The sequence below is a fragment of the Salmo salar genome, chromosome ssa13, assembly GCF_905237065.1.
Source record: "Salmo salar chromosome ssa13, Ssal_v3.1, whole genome shotgun sequence".
NCBI classification, from domain to species: domain Eukaryota; kingdom Metazoa; phylum Chordata; class Actinopteri; order Salmoniformes; family Salmonidae; genus Salmo; species Salmo salar.
In genome coordinates, this window is record NC_059454.1 from 90,632,906 (window position 1) to 90,656,466 (window position 23,561).

At 41.9% G+C, this 23,561-nt stretch overlaps 1 protein-coding gene across 1 annotated transcript; it reads left to right on the plus strand.

Annotated features, from left to right (window-relative positions):
* The first annotated feature begins 3,546 nt into the window (after positions 1–3,546).
* Positions 3,547–21,904, plus strand: LOC106568236 (annexin A4). Its single transcript, XM_014138401.2, has 13 exons — positions 3,547–3,645; positions 5,378–5,424; positions 6,317–6,404; positions 11,341–11,435; positions 13,707–13,820; positions 14,002–14,092; positions 17,762–17,841; positions 18,105–18,161; positions 19,997–20,090; positions 20,391–20,486; positions 21,221–21,279; positions 21,396–21,518; positions 21,623–21,904. The coding sequence occupies exons 2-13, from the start codon at positions 5,416–5,418 to the stop codon at positions 21,674–21,676; spliced, it is 960 nt and encodes a 319-aa protein (XP_013993876.1). The 5' UTR covers positions 3,547–3,645; positions 5,378–5,415; the 3' UTR covers positions 21,677–21,904.
* The last annotated feature ends 1,657 nt before the right edge of the window (positions 21,905–23,561 follow it).

The window sequence follows — 23,561 nt, forward strand, 5'->3', positions numbered from 1 at the left end:
GAGTGAGTCACTATCACTAGCAGCGATAATTAGATCATCGACCCAAATTATCAAAATTATCCTTTCTGTTGCAGTTTGTTTGTTATAAACACAGTGATCAGCTAGGTTCTGTGTAAAACCATTTTCACTAAGGTGATCATGCAACATTTTGTTCCAGTTCCTTCCTGACTGTTTCAGGCCGTACAATGACTTGTTCAGTTTACAGACTAGTTGCTCACCTGTATCTGACCTGACTTCAAAACCCTCTGGTTGCTCCATGTACACTTCACAGTCAATAGGAGCATGTAGATATGCTGTTTTGACATCCATCTGATGTAACTCTAAGTCATACTGAGCTGCTAGCTGCATCAAACAGCGTACTGATGTCATATTTGCAGTTGGAGAAAAAGTCTCCTTATAGTCTATTCCTGCCACTTGACTATACCCCTTTGCAACATATCTTGCCTTGTATGTCTCAGTCTCATCTGAATTGTTTTTGACCGCATAGACCCACCTGCCCCCCACTGCATTTTTACCCTCTGGCAGTGTGGTTAATGTGAATGTATCATTTTCCCTAAGGGAATCCATCTCCTCCTTCATAGCAGTAGCCCAAATCTCTGATTTTGGTGAAATCATTGCTTCTTTGAAGGTTTGTGGTGCATTGCACATTACTCTGTAGCAGTAGTCAACACTAGGTGATATCTGGTCATCACATTTCACTTTACACTCATAGTCTTTTAAGTACTGGGGTTTCTTCCTCGCTCTGTCTGGATAGCGTGGACTCTGACCATCTGAAGTCTCAATTTGCACATCTTGTGTCTCTTCTGAGTTTTGATCTGCCATCTTGGCTTTCGGCATGGGGTTTTCAAATCTCTCCCCATGAAGATCATCACTGTTTTCCAAATCTGTCTGAGTTTGGTGTTCGACTACACCTTTTGTAACACACTTGACTAATCTGTTTTTAAGAACTTTCCCAGTGTGTGGGTAGTAGACTAGGTATGCTGGACTATTTTTATCATACCCGACAAAAATACCCTTTTCACATCTTGAGTCTAACTTTTTCTTGTTCTGTCTATATGCATAGCAAACAGATCCAAATTCTTTCATCTTTGAAAGATCAGGCTTTCTCCCAGTAAACATGTAGTGTGGAGTCTGTCCTACACGCTTATTGTAACACCTATTGCGAATTACTGCAGCAGTCATTACAGCATATGTCCACAAGTTCTTTGGTAGGTTGCTTTCAAGTAGCATGCATCTTGCCATTTCGAACAGTGTTCTCCAATTTCTCTCAGCGGTCCCATTTTGATGGGGTGAGTAAAGGGCTGAAGTTTCATGTCTTATGGTGTTCTTACTGAGCAGTGACTGGAACTCTTTGGCTGTGAATTCTGTGCCATTATCTGACCTGACACACTTTATTTTCCCATAAGGGGCCACATCAGCAATAAACTTCTCAGTAGCTTTTACAGTATCACTCTTTGCTTTTAGGAAATACACAAAAACTGCCCCTGAATAATCATCCGTAAATGCTAGAGTATATCTGAACCCATCTTTCGCCTCTGGCTCAATAGGGCCAGCCAAATCAGTGTGCACAAGCTCAAGAGCCGCTTTTGCCTTTTCATCAGGCTCTCTGTTTCTGCTCTGAACAAATTTTCCCTGAGTGCAGATTTCACAGTTGAGGGTAGATTTGTCAATCTTACCTGTGATTTTCATTCCCTCTGTCACATTTTCTAACTTTGACACATCCTCAAAATTACAGTGGCCAAGAATTTTGTGCCATGTGTGAATATCATAGCACCCATGACATCCATCATCATTTTCATCACTTACAGTGTTAAGATAGTAAAGTCTATCGTACTCCTCGATGTCAAAAGTGGTACCGTTCTTGTGGATGAGCTTGTTACACCCCTGTCGAAAGTTGACTGAAGCTCCGTTGGCTGTCGCTGCTTTAACAGAGAAAATGTAATGTGGAAACGACGGCACGTACAGCGCCTTCGTCAGCGTTGTTTTTACCCGACGACCCGTGTTGTCTCTCAGGTAAACCTCCGCTGCACCTCTCCTCTCCGCGACACCATTCGTTCTTGTTCCGTCAGCCAGCTCCACGGAATGTTTTTCCGGTTTGAAAGTCTCGTCAAACTCCTTAAACTTCCCGATGTCCGTGACTATATGTGACGTTGCTCCCGTATCCACCATCAGCCCTTTCTGTTTCAGTCCACTAACCTGACAGTCACTTATTCTGAATGCAAATGTGTGGCTTTCAGCATCTGTTGCTTGTTTCACATTGTCTCTTCTTTTTCGTCTGCAATTTGCGTCAGTATGAGTGGAGCTCTTGCAAAAACTACACCACTGTCTCCGTTCTTTGCGCTCTCCAGTAACGGTACATTCCCAGGCCTTGTGCCCTTTCTGGCCACAGTTGAAGCAGGTTATCTCGGTCCCTTTATCTCTCCCTCTTGGCCAGCTAACTTTAATGTTACTTACCTTCATCACGTTGCACGAATGATATAGTCCGTAACACTTTCGTCAGCGGCTTTCTGAAGAGAAGTTAGTTCAGTGTAGAGGCTAATCACACGTGGCTTCCCTTTACCTGCATAATGTTCCCTCAATATCTTCAACGCTTTTCTCCCATCATCTGCTGCTTCTCTCATTATCAGGGAAAGACTTTTATCATCCAAAACCTGTATCAATTCGGCGTAGGCTTCTTCATTTTTCTCTCCGTCTTCTTCATCTTCATCCACGCTCAATATGGCGGCCTTTAGCCCAAGTAAACGCAAGTGCCCCAAAAACTTTGTCTCCCATAACTCGTAGTTTTTTTCATCTCCGTCGAAATATAATCTATTCCATCGGCTTCCATGTTCCCTCCTGGGCCCATAACCTGTTGGTGCTGACATCTTCAGGACAGGAATACCGGTTTACTTAACGGAGGAATAAACACACATGTTCATCATTGGTGTTTTAACCAGAACGGGGGAAAATGCACTTTATTTATTTTCGCACATGCGCAGTCATACATCTCTCATAGGGCATGACTGTACGAGTGTAAGAACACAACTCAACAACATATTAGTCCACATGCCAACAAAAAGGGTCTGAAAACCTTCCGCAAACCTGGTTTGAAATACAAATAAAGCAATACCTCTCTCCCAATTAACAACACATCATATCATCGCGTGACTCCACTATTACTTCTGGTTATTATATCAATATTTGCGCATAAAGGCGTTTCCACCGCCATTCTCACATTATTCATTTCACCGACACAAAGATCCAACAATTTATCAATTGTACCGGCATATCATGTTTACATCACTTTTCCATGCGTCAGGTAATTCATCCGCATGAAATGGTTGGATGGGAACCTGGTTAATGAAATTAACTTTTTTCCCTATTTGTATATTCCATTCTAGTATATGGGATGACTGGCTATTTGTCCTCTTGAAGCATAATATAAATAAAATACAATAAGTCTGTTGCAGAGAGATCTAGGTGGTAAGCAAAAGGCCAAGGTACCATTAATAAGAGAGATGTGAAATATAATGTGACCTGCGCTAGTGTAAGTATAAAGGGGTGGGACCGAAAACCTTTCTGTGTCAGCCACTGGGCTGCGTTTTAAAGCCGACGTTCCGTTCTCCGAAGAGTTCCGTTTTGTCACAACTCCATTCTTCCTCATTTGTAAGTAAATATTTTACTGTCATTTTAGGATGAGGTTAAAATAGGCACAAATAAGCTATAGATTCGTGTTTTCTTTTTTTTTGTTTTACTCGAAGCGTTAGAATATTATTTCTGACACATTCAAGGGTGTGTCTCGAACATAAACTAAACCTCAGAAGTTATTCTTCCATTGCTGGCCGCCAGCTGACAGACATCGCTTCCTGAGACCTATTGTTGGGTTGATTTAATTGATCCTTAACATTACACTCACAATCAGTGGAACTTGGAAACAACTAACAAACTAATTATAAGAACTGTGTTGGGTAACAATGTCTCCATATTTACCTATATTTACGAAAGATTTGTAGTGCCTGCGTAGTGGTCATTTTGTGAACTGCATTTCATTGGTTGCATTTACTCCAGTGGGCTAATGGTCATTTTGACGTAAAAGGTGCTCTAAATACACCATCAGCATTATCCGCATAATGTGCAGGGGTGATCATATTGAAAGAATGTACTGTATATCTAGTAGCCTATTTCTAATGTTTTGATGTGGCAGTGGGACAGAGGCAGATGTCAAAAGGGTTCTTATTGTACCCAGGTATTTTCACCCCAAACTAACATAACGCAGCAGGCTTAACGGACCAGATGTACACAGTGAAATAGTTGTTATCCTTGGCTAATGTTCCAGCGGCACAATACGGATAACACCCCTGGACTAAAATATATATTTTTCCATTTGAAGTGGGACTATAAAGATTGTAGGCTCCCTATGTTATTAGAATAATTATCAACGTAAACTAGTGACCGCCTGAGGCAATATGCCCTGCCCAGAGACTGATGTATTTTGTCTCAATTGGACTTTCGGGGAACGGTTGTGAGCCAATTGTTTCAGTGGGTAAAGCAGGTCTCTTGGAATGGAACACTAGCTAAATACCCACTGGCCCTCTCTTACTGAGTAGTGTAATTACAGGCGTGTGTGTGTGTAATTAGTTGACCTGTGAAGATTGGGAAGACTGGATGATGAAATGTGTTTTGGGTAATCGCACACAGTCAGTAGTGGAAAAAGTATCCAATTGTCACACTTGAGTAAAAGTAAACATATCTTAATAGAAAATGACTCAAGTGAAAGTCCCCCAGCAAAATACTACTTGAGGAAAAGTCTAAAAGTATTTGGTTTTAAATATACTTTAGTATCAAAAGTAAATGTAATTGCTAAAATATACTTCAGTATCAAAAGTCAAGGTCTGAATAATTTAAAATTCCTTGAATTAGGAAAACCAGATGGCACAATCTTCTTGTTTTTTAAATTTATGGATAGCCAGGGGCACACTCCAACACTCAGACATCATTTACAAATGAAGCATTTGTGTTTAGTGAGTCCGCCAGATGAGAGGCAGTAGGGATGACTTGATAAGTGTGTGAATTGGACCATTTTCTGTCGTGCTAAGCATTCAAAATGTGACCAGTAATTTTTGGTGTCAGGAAAAATATATGGAGTAAAATGTACATTACTTTCTTTAGGAATGTAATGAAGTAAAAGTTTTTAAAATATATAAATAGTCAAATACAGATACCCCAAAAAATGATATCAGTAGTACTTTAAAGTATTTTTACTAAACTTTTCACAACTGCATACAGTATTAATGAGAGAGCAATGCTGTTTCATCTGCTTTCAAAGCTCACCACATTGTTCAATAAAGAACGCATTACTAAGAATCCTAAGAAGTAATAACAATTTTTCTTTTCATAGCTTTCCCATCTCTCTTGATTAAGTTTTGAAACTCTACAATGGCAGCGGTAAGTCCCAGCACCCAACGTGTGTGACTGGACTAGGAATGATAGTGGTCAACATTTTCATACATTTGCATGCATGCTCACATTTGAATTAGGTTTTGTTTGCGTAGTCTTGGAGTTTATTTTCTTATAAAATTGTATTTGTTACATACGCCGAATACAACCGGTGTAGACCTTACCGTGAAATGCGTACTTACAAGCCTTTAACCAACAATGCAGTTAAAGAAATAGAATTAAGAAAATATTTACAGCTTAGTCAAGGTCATTTCTACATGTAGGTACTGCAGGGGTAAAGTGACTACGCATAGATAATAAACAGTGAGTAGCAGCAGTGTAAAAACAAAGGGGGAGTCAATGTAAATAGTCCGGATGGCCATTTGATGAATTGTTCTGCAGTCTTATAGCTTGGGGGTAGATGCTCTATCAACAGTATATTCATTCAAGTTTGCATAAAGATGGGTGACGGAAATAGGCCCTAAAAACACAATCCTTACTACTGTGGCCAACTGACAAGCCTGCTTTTTGAAAATATCAGCCATAGAGCAGACGAGGTAGTCTAGCATACACTGTAAACAGTAGATACCAGTGGAGGCTGCTGAGGGGAGGACGGCTCATAATAATGGCTGGAATGGAGCGCATGAAATGGCATCAAACATGTAGCATTCCGCTCCAGCCATTACCACGAGCCCATCCTCCCCAATTAAGGTGCCACCAACCTCCTGTGGTAGATATAGAAAATACATGTATCACTGTTACTGAACCTTTTGAGATGTGTATGCTTGTGCGTGTGTGTACCCATAGCCTATGTCTCAAACTACAAGGGAGTGGGAGAGTGACTGCGATACCAATGCATGGGCTGTTTAAACGTATGCCATATACATTTCTCCTACTGTAGATTGGCAACCGTGGAACCGTGGTTGAAGCCGCTGCTTTCAATGTAGAGGAGGATGTGAACCGTCTGAGAGGAGCCATGAAGGGGGCTGGTGAGTGACCGTAATGAGGTGTCAGATAAGTCGGATGTGTGCGTTAGTATCACTTTTTTTCTTCTCAGAAAGCGTTATATCCTAAAATAGTTTGTACTTTCCATGAAAGCCAAAACCTACCTTCCTGTTATACAGTATGCTATGCAGTGCCTTCGGAAAGTATTCAGATCCCTTGACTTTTTCCACAGTTTGTTAGGTTACAGCCTTATTCTAAAATTGATTAAATAGCTTTCTTTCCTCATCAATCTACACACAGTACACCACAAAGACAAAGCAAAAACTGGTATTTAGATATTTTATCAAATTTATTTAAAAAATATCACTGAAATATCACATTTACATAAGTATTCAGACCCTTTACTCAGGACTTTGTTGAAGAACCTTTGGAAGCGATTACAGCCTCGAGTCTTCTTGGGTATGATGCTACAAAGCTTGGAACACCTGTATTTGAGGAGTTTCTCCTATTTGTCTCTGCAAATCCTCTCAAGCTCTGTCAGGTTGAATGGGAAGCGTTGCTGCAAAGCTATTTTCAGGTCTCTCCAGAGATGTTAGATCAGGTTCAAGTACTGGCTCTGGCTGGGCCGCTCAAGGACATTGAGACTTGTCCCAAAGCCACTCCTGCGTTGTCTTGGCTCTGTGCTTAGGGTCGTTGTTGTTACATCTGCTCCTGCCACGCCCTCTACTGCTCATCCTGTGTCTCCTTGACCTGCCGCCACTCCCCCAGTGCTCTCTCTTTCTCTGTCTCTCTCTCTGTCTCTCTCTCTGTCTCTCTGTGTGTGTGTGTGTGATTGCATGGGCGGAGACAGGTGTGCTGGAGTCAGAGCAGATCCCCACCAGCTGCAACCTGTTCCATAATCAAGACCTCTACAAATACTCAGTCCTGCCACTTCCACACTGCCAGATCGTAATCTCTGCTCATTCTGCTCGCTCTGACTCTGGTCCCTGTCTCCAGTCTCACGTCTCCTTATCCTGCTACTCTGCCCTGGATTCCCCACTCTACTTCTCCCTTGGATTCCGCTCTGGATCTTCTTACCCTGTCCCAACCCGTCTCGCTCCAGCCTCAGCCTCGGCACCTGGTTTCCTGCCTGCCCGAGCTTCACCTGGCCTGCGCTCCATCCTCCCCTGTGTTTCAATAAATTCATTGGAAATGGTTGTCCTTCTGGAGGGTTTACCCAACTCCACAGAGGAGCTCTGTCAGAGTGACCAAGAGAGCTCCTCTGTGGAGTTGGGAGAACCTTCCAGAAGGACAACCATTTCTGCAGCACTCCACCATTTAGGCCTTTATGGTAGAGTGGCCAAAAGAAAGCCACTATTCAGTAAAAGACACAGGACAGCCTGCTTGGAGTTTGCCAAAAGGCACCTAAAGACTTCAGACCATGAGAAACAAGATTCTCTGGTTTGATGAAACCAAGATTGAACTCTTTGGCGTGAATACCAAGCGTCACATTTGGAGGAAACATGGCACTATCCCTATGGTGGGGATGTTTTTCAGCGGCAGGGACTGGGAGACTAGCTTGGAATGAGTTGTCCTGTTGGAGGGTGAACCTTCACCCCAGTCTGAGGTCCTGAGTGCTCTGGAGCAGGTTTTCATCAAGGATCTCTCTGTACTTTGCTCTGTTCATCTTTGCCTCATTCCAAACTAGTCTCCCAGTCCCTGCCGCTGAAAAACATCCCCACCCTGCTTCACCATAGGGATGGTGCCAGGTTTTCTCCAGGCCTCCTTGCTTGCACACACTTTTTCAGTTCTGCCCACAAATGTTCTATAGGATTGAGGTCAGGGCTTTGTGATGGCCACTCCAATACCATGACGTTGTTGTCCTTAAGCCATTTTGCCACAACTTTGGAAGGATGCTTGGGGTCATTGTCTATTTGGAAGACCCATTTGTGACCAAGCTTTAACTTCCTGACTGATGTCTTGAGATGTTGCTTCAATATATCCACATAATTTTCCTACCTCATGATGCTATCTATTTTGGGAAGTGCACCAGTCCCTCCTGCAGCAAAGCACCCCTCAACATGATGCCACCACCACCGTGCTTCACGGTTGGGATGGTGTTCTTCGTCTTGCAAGCGTCCCCCTTTTTCCTCCAAAGATAACGATGGTCATTATGGCCAAACAGTTCTATTTTTGTTTCATCAGACCAGAGGGCATTTCTCCAAAAAGTACGATCTTTATCCCCATGTGCAGTTGCAAACCGTAGTCTGTCTTTTTTATGGCGGTTTTGGAGCAGTGGCTTCTTCCTTGCTGAGCGAACTTTCAGGTTATGTCGATATAGGACTTGTTTTACTGTGGATATAGATACTTTTGTACCTGTTTCCTCCAGCATCTTCACAAGGTCCTTTGCTGTTTTTCTGGGATTTGCACTTTTCGCACCAAAGTATGTTCATCTCTAGGAGACAGAACACGTCTCCTTCCTGAGCGGTATGACGGCTGCGTGCGCCCATGATGTTTATACTTGCATACTATTGTTTGTACAGATGAACGTGGTACCTTCAGGCATTTGGAAATTGAAATACATCCACAGGTACACCTCCAATTGACTCAAATGATGCCAGTTAGCCTATCAGAAGCTTCTAAAGCCATGACATAATTTTCTGGGATTTTCCAAGCTGATTCAAGGCACAGTCAAATTAATGTATGTAACTTCTGGCCCTTTGGAATTGTGACACAGTGAAATAATCTGTGAACAGGAAATTTGGCATGGTTAAAAAAATAGTTTTAATGACTCCAACCTAAGTGTATGTGAACTTCCGACTTCAACTGTACCTGAGCTCAATTTCAAATTTCATAGCAAAGTGTCTGAATACTTACACGAATAAGGTATTTTTGTTTTTAATATATTTGCTAAAATTTCTAAACCTGTTTTCACTTTGTCTTTATAGAGTATGTGTAGATTGCTGAGGAAATTGTTTATTTAATTCAAAAGTAATAATGTGGAAAAGGTCAGGGGGTCTGAATTATTTCCGAAGGCACTATAAGTGCAGTCACAATTTGTATTTGTTCTAGACCTCAATACAGACGGTAGTTCCTGTACTTTCCATTTCTCTAATTGTGCCCTGAGAGTACTTTCTTTCTGCACTCCAGTATACTTGACTCATCCGTAGCCTTTACAGTATTTTGCCTTTCTCTTGTTCTATTTGAAATTTAGGATTGCATTATCGTTGCCTTGCTGATGCACAGTACCATTCCAAATTATTTTCTACATTGTAGAATAATAGTGAAGACATCAAAACGGTCAAATACCACACATTGAATCATGTAGTAACCAAAAAAGTGTTAAACAAATCAAAATACATTTTATATTTCAAATTCTTCAAAGTCGCCACCCTTTGCCTTGATGACAGCTTTATACACTCTTGGCATTCTCTCAACCAGCATCATGAGGTAGTCACCTGGAACAGGTGTGCCTTCTTAAAAGTTAATTTGTGGAATTTCTTTCCTTCTTAATGCATTTGAGCCAATCAGTTGTGTTGTGTCAAGGTAGTGTTGGTATACAGAATATAGACATATTTGGTAAAAGACCAAGTCCATATTATGCCAACAACAGCTCAAATAAACAAAGAGAAAACGACAGTCCATCATTACTTTAAGACGTGAAGGTCAGTCAATTCGGAAAATTTCAAGAACTTTGAAAGTTTCTTCAAGTGCAGTCGCAAAAACCATCAAACGCTATGATGAAACTGGCTCTCATGAGGACCACCAAAGGAAAGAAAGACCCAGAGTTACCTCTGCTGCAGAGGGTGAGTTCATTAGAGTCACTAGCCTCAGAAATTGCAGCCCAAATAAATGCTTCACAGAGTTCAAGTAACAGACACACATCAACTGTTCAGAGGAGACTGTGTGAATCAGGCCTTCATGGTCGAATTGCTGCAAAGAAACCACTACAATGACCCAACACACCTCCAGGCTGTGTAAGGGCTATTTGACCAAGAAGGAGAGTGATGGAGTGCTGCATCAGATGACCTGGCCTCCACAAACACCCGACCTCAATCCATTTGAGATAGTTTGGGATGAGTCTGACCGCAGAGGGAAGGAAACGCGCTAACAAGTGCTCAGCATATGTGGGAACTCCTTCAAGACGGTTGGAGAAGCATTCCAGGTGAAGCTGGTTGAGAGAATGCCAAGACTGTGCAAAGCTGTCATCAAGGCAGTGTGGCTACTTTGAAGAATCCAAAATATATATAATATGTTTTGTTTAACACGTTTTGGATTACTACATGATTCCATATGTCTTATTTCATAATTGTAATGTCTTCACTATTATTCTACAATGTAGAAAATAGTAAAAATATATTAAAACCCTTGAATGAGTAGGTGTGTCCAAACCTTTGATTGGTACTGTGTATATTGTGGATCTGTACCGGTCTCTATGCTGTGCAATGCAGAAAGAACTATGACCATTGTAAGAAAAAAAACACTGTTTTTTTTCTTTAAAAAAAATAAGAAAAGCCTGTACAATAGTATAAAGCCTGCACAATTTGTCTCTAAATGGGTGAATCTTGGCACCATGTTTGGAATGCTGATGCTTCACCTTACTCTAATGTGAGATGTATTAGAAACCAATGGCACATTCGTCGAGAAACAGCTATGCCCATGGGACCAAGGGGAGGAGCTTGGAAACAGGAAATGTGTCAGTTCAGCATTCATGTTGAACTCTGGTTGAGCGCTTTATAACTGTGATATCAGGGAGATATTTCTGTCCATTATTTCTATTGAAAATGCAGCCACACTATGGACGAGTGCCATTTAATGTCAAAGTTCTGTCAGTGTCAAGTTTTAACATTGACATCTCAACCAATGTTAATGTGTGAAATATTGTATTCTTAATTGCAATGGTGATTGATGCTGTTTTGTCAATAGCAAGTTATTTTATCTTATAATGCAGCATTATAATGCGAAGGTATACAGTAATGTTACTCTGATGTTTTCTTATAGGCACTGATGAGGCAGCTGTCATTGAGGTCCTGGCACGTCGTACCATTGCTCAGAGGCAAAGCATCAAGGAGGCTTACAAGCTGACTGTGGGGAAGGTAATAAGTGTTAATTTTTACTTATATCAGATAGCACGACGAATCCCCCTGCGCTGGTTGAGGGACGAAGACCGCTGCATAGGAGTGACGCACCTGTCAAAGGCAATGGACAATACCTTTGTTTATGACATTTCTCATATCCCAGTTTGAATTATCAGACTATTTTTACATTTTCCAAAGCCAAACAATGCCAGCTCCAGTAATCGAGGAAGACTATTTAGATATTCTTATATTAGATATAGTTCAAGTGCATGGCAGGAGTATGCAAGGATTGTGTAAATAGTTACATTTATCATCTTCGTTCCAGGTGTGTGGTTTTGTGTGTTACTATGGGTGTGGTGGTGTCTGGTGTTAATGTTGACGTTGTGCTCACAGTTGGTGCCTCCGGTTCATCATTAACTCTTACAAACAGATGGTGTTGTGGGCAGAGGATAGAGAGAGGATTATCTGCCTTCAAAGATTATGTGGATAATACTCCTCATGAGGGTTGAAGACCTGTTTCAGTCAGGATACTGCATTGTGTGTTTAAGTGAAGTAGGAAGATTACAGAGTGACATGTTAGCTTAACTCGACATTTAAAACCGAAAGGGAAGTCTGATCAATGTTTACTCTACTGGTGGGTGCTTATCTGTCCTATTTCACATGTACAAGTGTGGAATTTATATGTGTGAATTGTTAATGTGTTTTTTGCATATGTCACTCTCCCTGAAACGATGTCTCAGCCATTATGAACAGCGCCCCTCAAGGGCACATCAACAGCTTTTTCACCTTATCAGCAACCTTTCGGCACTAGCGGTTCTGGGGGGGACCAGTGCCCCTGTGACAACAATTTTGGACCCCCTTATGGCCCCCCTAAATGTGGAGTATGAAATAATCTTTACATAACTAATCATTGTAATCGTTCTTTTTTTACATCCATTATTAGACAGTGGCAACGTGGAACACTAATTTAACCCACACATTTTCTAGAGGGACGACTTTAGGCGGAACACAACAGTATTGTACCACATGCATCAGCAAGGTTTTATTTTTTTATTTTTTTCTATTCAGAAGTTGTAAGAAATTCTATCAGATATGCTACAGTCTTCATCACTTGACCTGTCAAACGCTGTTGATTTAGTTGAAGCCTTAGTTCAAACGTTCAATGACTACAGGGATGAGTCATTTTTTGATGACCTATGGAATGAAGTGTTGAACACAGCTGAGCAATGTGATACTGCAATACACCCCCCTGCAAAATGACCAAAAAAGCTAAGCTCTCAGTTTAATGGAGACTGTGTACTCAGTACAGTGGGTCAGATTCAGAACAAGAAAAAGGCAGTTTTCGTACAACCCTTTTCTACCCTGTTTTAGATCATATGCTCCATGAGCTTAACAGAAGGTTCCCTAGCAAAAACTGTGACATAATGAATGGCATCCAAACTCTAAACCCTACAAGTGATGTGTTTCTCAAAGAGAAGTCCCTGTTTCCATTTGCTAGAATGTATGAATCCAATATTGAGGACTTGGGGCATGAACTAGATCAGTTCAGAAGAATTTTAGAAAGGAAAATACATAGTGGCATGCAGAGACCCTCCAGTGTACTAGAGCTGGCATTATTCATTGAGCCTTATAAAGAAGTTTTCTTTGAGCTCTTTAAACTGTGCAAGATGGCTGTTTCAATCCCTGTTAGTACTGCTTCTTGTGAACTGAGTTTTTCTGCACTAAAGCTGGTGAAAACGTATCTCAGGTCCACAATGTCAGATGACAGATTAAGCAATTTAGGTGTATTGAGTCAAGGAAGGCAAACTAGCGACTCCATGTGGCGGGCCGGGCACCTGCAGGCTGATCTCGATCCTCAGGTGAACAGTGTTTCGGAGGACGCATGACTCGACCTTCGCCTACTGAGCCCGTTGGGGAGTTGCAGCGATGAGAAAAGATCGGAATTGGGGGGTAAAATAAATTAAAGTTATCTAGACCCATGGTTGAATGAGAATGCTTGCCAAAGGGAAGGGCAAATATTGCTAGTGGAATCCTCATGTTCAGAAACAGGGAGACATACAGTGTGTGGGGACGCCCAGACAGACGAGGTCACTCTTTACTAGCTGTGTCGTGTGTTCAACTCCTCTGCAGCCACACCCTTCTGGCAGTTGAATTGTATCTAGAATGTGCTAGGTTAAACAATCTGAGATATGAGTGTATTGGAGAAATCGTGAATGCTGAGTTGAGCAGTAGGCAGGGGATTGTGTCCATTGGACCCATTTTAAATGTCTATGTGTAATGCCCCTGTAGGACCTGGCAGATGATCTGCAGGGAGAGCTGACGGGGAACATTGAGAAAGTGGTGCTGGGCCTCCTGATGATCGCTCCTAAGTATGACGCTTACGAGCTGAGGACGGCTATAAAGGTCAGAGGTTATTACTGCCAGGGAGACCGTCACAATATGTAACACTTTTCAATACTGTACGTCTCAGAGCTATTGACATTGTATGGGGCTATTCACCTCATCCACCACCCATAATGTGTTGTCTCACATTACTCAATGAAGTATTTACATATCTCTCCACATCTCTTTTACTGAATGCTAGGGTTCTGGAACAGAGGAGGCTGCTCTCATTGATATCCTGGCCTCAAGGACGAATGCTGAAATTAGAGCGATCACGGAGGTCTACATGAAAGGTACATCACAGTACACAGCCTCTCTGTGCAATGTATTGAATCTTCATCTGTGTAAGAGTGCTGTGTTTAAACAGGCAGCCCAATCAGATTTATTTATATATATACTGCTCAAAAAAATAAAGGGAACACTAAAATAACACATCCTAGATCTGAATGAATTAAATAATCTTATTAAATACTTTTTATTTACATAGTTGAATGTGCTGACAACAAAATCACACAAAAATAATCAATGGAAATCCAATTTATCAACCCATGGAGGTCTGGATTTGGAGTCACACTCAAAATTAAAGTGGAAAACCACACTACAGGCTGATCCAACTTTGATGTAATGTCCTTAAAACAAGTCAAAATGAGGCTCAGTAGTGTGTGTGGCCTCCACGTGCCTGTATGACCTCCCTACAACGCCTGGGCATGATCCTGATGAGGTGGCGGATGGTCTCCTGAGGGATCTCCTCCCAGACCTGGACTAAAGCATCCGCCAACTCCTGGACAGTCTGTGGTGCAACGTGGCGTTGGTGGATGGAGCGAGACATGATGTGCTCAATTGGATTCAGGTCTGGGGAACGGGCGGGCCAGTCCATAGCATCAATGCCTTCCTCTTGCAGGAACTGCTGACACACTCCAGCCACATGAGGTCTAGCATTGTCTTGCATTAGGAGGAACCCAGGGCCAACCGCACCAGCAGATGGTCTCACAAGGAGTCTGAGGATCTCATCTCGGTACCTAATGGCAGTCAGGCTACCTCTGGCGAGCACATGGAGGGCTGTGCGGCCCCCCAAAGAAATGCCACCCCACACCATGACTGACCCACCGCCAAACCGGTCATGCTGGAGGATGTTGCAGGCAGCAGAACGTTCTCCACGGCGTCTCCAGACTCTGTCACGTCTGTCACGTGCTCAGTGTGAACCTGCTTCATCTGTGAAGAGCACAGGGCGCCAGTGGCGAATTTGCCAATCTTGGTGTTCTCTGGCAAATGCCAAACGTACTGCACGGTGTTTGGCTGTAAGCACAACCCCCACCTGTGGATGTCGGGCCCTCATACCACCCTCATGGAGTCTGTTTCTGACCGTTTGAGCAGACACATGCACATTTGTGGCCTGCTGGAGGTCATTTTGCAGGGCTCTGGCAGTGTTCCTCCTGCTCCTCCTTGCACAAAGACAGAGGTAGCGGTCCTGCTGCTGGGTTGTTGCCCTCCTACGGCCTCCTCCACGTCTCCTGATGTACTGGCCTGTCTCCTGGTAGCGCCTCCATGCTCTGGACACTACGCTGACAGACACAGCAAACCTTCTTGCCACAGCTCGCATTGATGTGCCATCCTGGATGAGCTGCACTACCTGAGCCACTTGTGTGGGTTGTAGACTCCGTCTCATGCTACCACTAGAGTGAAAGCACCGCCAGCATTCAAAAGTGACCAAAACATCAGCCAGGAAGCATAAGAACTGAGAAGTGGTCTGTGGTCACCACCTGCCGAACCACTCCTTTATTGGGGGTGTCTTGCTAATTGCCTGTAATTTCCACCTGTTGTCTATTCCATTTGCACAACAGCATGTGAAATGTATTGTCAATCAGTGTTGCTTCCTAAGTGGACAGTTTGATTTCACAGAAGTGTGATTGACTTGGAGTTACATTGTGTTGTTTAAGTGTTCCCTTTATTTTTTTGAGCAGTGTATATACACACACACACAGTTGAAGTTGGAAGTTTACATACACCTTAGCCAAATACATTTAAACTCAGTTTTACACAATTCCTGACATTGAATCCGAGTAAAAATTCCCTGTTTTATGTCAGTTAGATCACCACTTTATTTTAAGAATGTGAAATGCCAGAATAATAGTAGAGTGATTTATTTCAGCTTTAATTTCTTTCATCACATTCCCAGTGGGTCAGAAGTTTACATAAACTCAATTAGTATTTGGTAGCGTTGCCTTTAATTAAATTGTTTAACTTGGGTCAAACGTTTCGGGTAGCCTTCCACAAGCTTCCCACAGTAAGTTGGGTGAATTTTGGCCCATTCCTCCTGACAGAGCTGGTGTAACTGAGTCAGGTTTGTAGGCCTCCTTTCTCACACACGCTTTTTCAGTTCAGTTTTTTTAATGGGATTGAGGTCAGGGCTTTGTCATGGCCACTCCAATACCTTGACTTTGTTGTCCTTAAGCCATTTTGCCACAACTTTGGAAGTATGCTTGGGGTCATTGTCCATTTGGAAGACCCATTTGCGACCAAGCTTTAACTTCCTGACTAATGTCTTGAGATGTTGCTTCAATATATCCAAATAATTTTCCTACATCATGATGCCATCTATTTTGTGAAGTGCACTAGTCCCTCCTGCAGCAAAGCACCCCCACATGATGCTGGCACCCCCGTTATTCACGGTTGGGATGGTGTTCTTCAGCTTGCAAGCGTACCCCTTTTTCCTCCAAAGATGACGATGGTCATTATGGCCAAACAGTCCTAGTTCTGTGTCATCAGACCAGAGGACATTTCTCCAAAAAAGTACGATCTTCGTCCCCATATGCAGTTGCAACCCGTAGTCTGTCTTTTTTATGCCGATTTTGGAGCAGTGGCTTCTTCCTTGCTGAGCGGCCTTTCAGATTATGTCGATATAGGACTCGTTTTACTGTGGATATAGATACTTTTGTACCTGTTTCCTCCAGCATCTTCACAAGGTCCTTTGCTGTTGTTCTGGGATTAATTTGAACTTTTCACACCAAAGTACATTAATCTCTAGGTGACGGAACGCGTCTCCTTCCAGAGCGGTATGACGGCTGTGTGGTCCCATGGTGTTTATACTTGCGTATTATTGTTGTACAGATGAACGTGGTACCTTCAGGTGTTTGGAAATTGTTCCCCAGGATGAACCAGACTTGTTGAGGTATACAATCTCTTTTCTGAGGTCTTGGCTGATTTCTTTTGATTTTCCCATGATGTCAAGCAAAGAGGCACTGAGTTTGAAGGTAGGCCTTGAAATACATCCACAGGTACACCTCCAATTGACTCAAATTATGACAAATAGCCTATCAGAAGCTTCTAAAGCCATGACATTTTCTGGAATTTTCCAAGCTGTTTAAAGGCACAGTCAACTTAGTGTATGTAAACTTCGGACCCACTGGAATTGTGAAACAATAAGCAATTGTTGGACCAATTACTTGTGTCATGCACAAAGTAGATATCCTAACCGACTTGCCAGAACTTTAGTTTGTTAACAAGAGTGGTTGAAAAACAAGTTTTAAATACTCCAACCTAAGTGTATGTAAACTTCCGACTTCAACTGTATATTTGGTCTTTTGACCAATCAGCTCAGCTCTGAAAAAGCTCTGTGATTGGTCAAAAGACCAATTAGTGGAAAAAATATCCGAATTGGACTGCCTCTGTAAATGCAGCCCATTTATCACATGCAGTGTATGGTACAAGTCGATACCTTAGTATTGATCACTGTGTATAAAGAATAAATCTGATATAAGATATCGGTGTCTAGTCCTCTTTAGAGTGTATGGGAATTATTATTGTTTTCTATACAGCAATATTAAACTTTTGTTACCTGCCAAACTATTGACAGGGTGTTCACAAACCGTTTCAAGTGTTGTGGTTAGAACTGCCTAGTCAGACCACTGGGTCTTAGCTCATTCATAACTTCTACTTATTTTTACTCAATCATGTGATGACAGAACATGGGAAGAGCCTGGAGGATGATATTGAGGCTGATACTTCTGGAATGTTCAAGAGGGTTCTGGTCTCTTTGCTCACGGTGAGAATCTTCCAGTATTGACCTCTCTAAATGCACACCTGGTTCACCTTCACATTCCAACAATCAAAGGAAAGCAAACAGAACTACAGTACATGGATTGTTCTATGGGAAATAGTTTGTCCTCCTTCACTTCATCCGTTATGTACAGTTTAACACATAGTGGATGTTTTGTAGTTTTTAGAGGTCTCTTATAACAGGTAATGATCATGTCATTGTCTGACTCATTGCTAACATGGCCTCTGCCTCTGTGCTTTGACTGACAGGCAGGGCGAGATGAGAGCAACAGTGTGAATGAGACTCAGGCTGTGCAGGATGCTAAGGTGAGGATATGGACCCAGAGAGGAGGTGATCTGGCTCTGTCTAACTCAGTAGGTCATGCTGGGGTATCAGGATCAATGTGCAATAATAGTGTTTAACATGATTTATAATGACTACCTCATCTCTCTACCCCACACATACAATTATCTATGAGGTCCCTCAGTCAAGCAGTGAATTTCAAACACTGATTCAACCACAAAGACCAGGGAGGTTTTCCAATGCCTCGCAAATAAGGGCAGCTATTGGTAGATGGGTAAAAAATTAAAACAGCAGACATTGACTGTCCCTTTGAGCATGGTGAAGTTATTAATTACAGTTTGAATGGTGTATCAATACACCCAGTCACTACAAAGTTACAGGCGTCCTTTCTAACTCAGTTGCTGGACAGGAAGGAAACCGGTCAGGGATTTCACCATTAAGCCAATGGTGACTTTAAAACAGTTAGAGTTTAATGGCTGTGATGAATGGATCAGCAACATTGTAGTTACCCCACGCTACTAACCTGACTGACAGAGTGAAAAGAAGGAAGCCTGTAGAGAATAAAAATATTCCAAAACATGCGTTCTGTTTGTAACAAGTCACTAAATTAATACTACAAAAAAAGTGGCAAAGCAATTCACTTTTTGTCCTGAATACAATGTTTTATGTTTAGGGCAAATCGAATACAACACATTACGGCATGCCGCTCCATATTTTCAAGGATAGCGGTAACTGTTATGTATATGCTTGTAATCGTTAAGGACTGGGGAGTTTTTCATAATAAAAATAAACGGGATGGAGCTAAGCACAGACAAAATTCTAGAGGAAAACCTGGTTCAATCAACTTTCAGTAGGACAATAACCTCAAAAATAACAAATATACACTGGAGTTTCTTACAAAGAAGACAGTTCATGTGGCTGAGTTAGTTCTTACTTAAATCTGCTTGAACGTCTATGGCAAGACCTGGAAATGGTTGTCTAACAATGATCAACAACCAATTTGACGGAGCTTGAAGAAATTTAAAAAGAATAATGGGCAAATTTTGCACAATCCAGGTGTCAAATCAAATTGTATTAGTTATATGCACCGAATACAACAGGTGTAGACCTTGCAGTGAAATGCTTACTTACAAGGCCCTAACCTACAATGCAGTTTAAAAAAATACAGATAAGAAATAAAAGTAACAAGTAGTTAAAATAACAATAGCGAGACTATATACAGGGGGGGTACCGGTACAGAGTCAATGTGTGGGGGCACCGGTTAGTTGAGGTAATATGTGTATGTAGGTAGAGTTATTAAAGTGACTATGCATAGATGATAACAGAGAGTAGCTGTAGGGTGTGTGTGGGGGGGGGGGCAATGTAAATAGTCTGGGTAGCCATTTGATTAGATGTTCAGAAGTCTTATGGCTTGGGGGTTGAAGCTGTTTAGAAGCCTATTGGACCTAGACTTGGTGCTCCGGTACCGCTTGCCTGTGGTAGCAGAGAGAACACTCTATGACTAGGGTGGTTGGAGTCTTTGACAATTTTTGTGGAAGGCTCTTAAAGACTTACCCAGAAAGACTCGCAGCTATATTTGCTGCCAAATGTATTGACTCAGGGGGTTGAATACCAATCAAGATATATTAGTGTTTTATTTTTTACATTACAGTTTGTTAAATGTTAAAAATTGTCTTCCACTTTGTGTTTAGATCATTGACAAAAAAATCACTATTAAATCCCATTTTGTAACACAACAAAATGTGGAAAAAGTAAAGGGTTGTGAATACTTTCTGAAGGCACTGTATGTCCCAAAATCTGTCAGTGTTCGGAGATTGTCCTTTTGGGTTTGTGAAATGCTTTTCCTGTCGGTTCTCAGGAGATCTACGAGGCTGGGGAGGCTTGTTGGGGAACAGATGAGGTCAAGTTCCTCACTGTGCTCTGTGTGAGGAACAGAAACCACCTACTCCGAGGTAATTGCCCCCACATTATAGAGTTTGTTAGATCTTGTTTTGGGAGTGGGAAGTGATCGAATTTGCCCTTTGTTTTATGATTCAGTGCAACATTCAAGTTGTTTATTACTCTTTACAGTGCTCTACTTTAATAAAGAAAATATATACTTCCACATTGATTTTGCTACAGAAATTAATGTACAGACACAGTTCTGCTGTCCTCTTGTGGTGATTTGGGGAACAAATATTTTATAACGCGCTTACGGCTTACTCATTCAAACAGTGATTCCACATCTCTCTGCCCCTGTCTCGTTCCCTCAGTGTTTGAGGAGTATCAGAAGATCTCTGGGAGGGACATCGAGGATAGCATTAAGAGGGAGATGTCTGGCTCTCTGGAGGATGTTTTCCTGGCAATAGGTCTGTCCGATGGATCCAATTTGTTTCACTGCCTCTTGCAATAATGTACCGAAGACAGATCCGATTGGGGGTCGAACTGGTTGAATCAACGATGTTTCCACGTAATTTCAACTGAAAAATTCACTGTGATGACTTTGAATCAACATGGAAAATGTATTTCATTTTCTTTCCCACCCGACTTTTAACCAACATTTTTTTTAACTACATTTTTACTTGATTTCACGATGAATTCACATTAGTTGACAACTCAACCAAATGTAACTAAAAACTAGACGTTGAACTGACATCTGTGCCAAGTGGGATAAGCCTTGACTGAGAGTCAGATCAGTTCTGATGAAAATAAGCACATAAAGAGTATCCTGAACCAGACAGGGCACAGTGCTATAATTAAGCAATAAGGCACAAGGGGTGTGGTAGATGGCCAATATACACAGCTAAGGACTGTTCTTAGGCACGATGCAACTAAGGTGCCTGGATACAGCACTTAGTCGTGGTATATTGGCCATGTACTACAAACCACAGAGGTGCCTTATTGCTATTATAAACTGGTTATCAACGTAATTAGAGCAGTAAAAATAAATGTTTTGTCATATCCATGGTATACGGTCTGATATACCATGGCTGTCAGCCAATCAGCATTCAGGGCTCGAACCACCCAGTTTATAATACTAATTTGAAACTAAAACTTGTTCAGCTGCCATGCCTGATATATCGCTGTATTATTTTTTTTGCAGTGAAGTGTCTCCGAAACAAGCCAGCATTCTTTGCAGAGCGGTTATACAAATCCATGAAGGTGAAGCCTTTTCTTTTACGTACTCTCCCATGAAGTGTGCATATCTGCCTACACTTGTGGATTATCCGACAGAATTTGTCAGAATGTTGAAAGCTCCCTCCCTCCTGTCTCCTCAGGGTCTGGGAACTACAGACAGCGTACTGATTAGAATCATGGTGGCTCGGGCTGAAATTGACATGTTGGACATCAAGACCGAGTTCTCTAAGGCGTATGGGAAGACTCTCCATTCCTTCATCCATGTGAGACCCTGGTCACTAGAGATTGAGTAATGATTTAAAATGTAGATTTGTGCCCATTTCGTTCTGTTATCTTGAAGTAATCCGAGTGTGTCTGTATTGTTAAGGGAGACTCATCTGGAGATTACCGCAAAATCCTGCTGGAGTTGTGTGGAGAGTAGTGGAGAGTAGGACATTGAACGTCTAGGACATCATTCAGCGATGACTTCACTCTGCAACAAGTGCACTCTGCAACAACACCATTGGTGTCTCTCCTATCTGCTGTTTCCTTTGCTTCCAGCTCTCTCAATATACTCAGCTCTTCTGTGGCCCAACACTTCAGAGCCTAACCATGATGGCTTTTTTCACAGTTTGTATTACTAATTAAACCAAAGACAAGTTACATTTTACAGCTGCCTGCATGTCTTTATTGATCCCCTGCTGCAGCTTTAATTCACGTGGTTGTTTAGAGAGGGCTGTTGCCACACATCTCAGGAAGCATCCAATATGGACCTTATTGATCTCTGCCTTCCACCTCTATCTCAGCAGAAGGACATTTTGATCTCTGACTGATTGAAGTCCATTTAATTCATTTGTTTGAATGGCTCGCTCGTTTGTTGAGTCAGCTCTGAGTCATTTGACTTATTTGGATGTTAGTCTGATTTGGAAGGAAATAAAGTATGTAGTTAATCATTCACCCAGGCACTCATACGCCTATAGCCTAATCACAGAGGGTTGTGAGAATCAAACGCTGAAATGTTGAATCCTTCATAAGGGAAGATGTGGTAGTACCTGTTAATACCATGGGGTGGAGCCGTTACCATTCTCTGGTGTGGGATAAACTCAGGAACGAGTTAAGAGTTCCCGAAACGGAGAAGCTGCATTTAGAGCAATCTGAGGTGGCTGGAAACATCATTTGTAGTTTATTTGTTGCATCTAAACTAAAGATTATTCCATAAGCTTTACAGTTGGTGGATCACTTCACTGGCTCCGAGAAGAGAGACCTTATACTGTTAAAATATTAAACTGCATGAGTACACAGCCTTGTTGGGAATTTAACAGGAATTTCATCAGTACACACATCTAGTTAACTTCATTCTATAAGCATATTTTGTGGTTTGTTTTCACAATGCCAAAGCTCAATGGGAATTTTGTGGTTTGTTTGGGTTGTTTTGAATCATACCTGGGTTTTAGTGCTCTGTGAGGTTCCTATATATCAAGTTCCAAGTCCAGGCTGTTATACAGGCTATTGTAATGAAACTGATCAGACCACCACCCTATCACACCAACAGTCAACATCCTGTTGACACAAATAGCCAGAACAACACATTTCCAACGGTTTGGTGTCTGCAGCTGGATGATCCCGTGTTAACCAGCTCTGGTAATTACACCATGTCGTGTCTCCACTTCGCACAATATGGGGTCGATACTGTATGTCCATCTTTATACCAGGTGATGGATACCCAGGTTGGTGTTCCATGTCGGGGTACAATTACCACTAAGACAAACATGTCTCAGAAAGGGAAGCCAGACAGGAAAACACTTAATTTGAATTCCTTCACAGAGGAGACATGCAGCATGAAGCGTAAGACTCTCTAGTCTATTCAAAAGATTAAGAAGACAAAAAGCAAGATTTTCTCTGCACTGAGAAAACTGCCACCTAATTTAACGTAACTGCAGCTTAACCCCATGATGAGATATGAATAGTTATTCTATGGTCATTTAATTCAGATGAGATTATAAGGTCAATACCATCAGCAAAAAAATAAAAATATCTTAAATTGTAGTTTTTCAGTGACCATGAGGTCTGAGGGGAGAAAGTCTGAACTCTGAAGATAAGGGTTGAAAGGTCAGTGAAAATGGTGTGCCTGAGTTGTGTCTCTCCTCCCTGTGTGAACCTTCACACCCTGACTTCTCCCCCTGCTGGAGGCTATGATCTGGTCTTAATGGCCATGTACTGTTATAATCTCCCCCTGGCACAGCCAGAAGAGCACTGGACACCCCTCAGAGCCTGGTTCCTCTCTAGGCTTCTTCCTAGGTTCCTGCCTTTCTAGGGAGTTTTTCCTA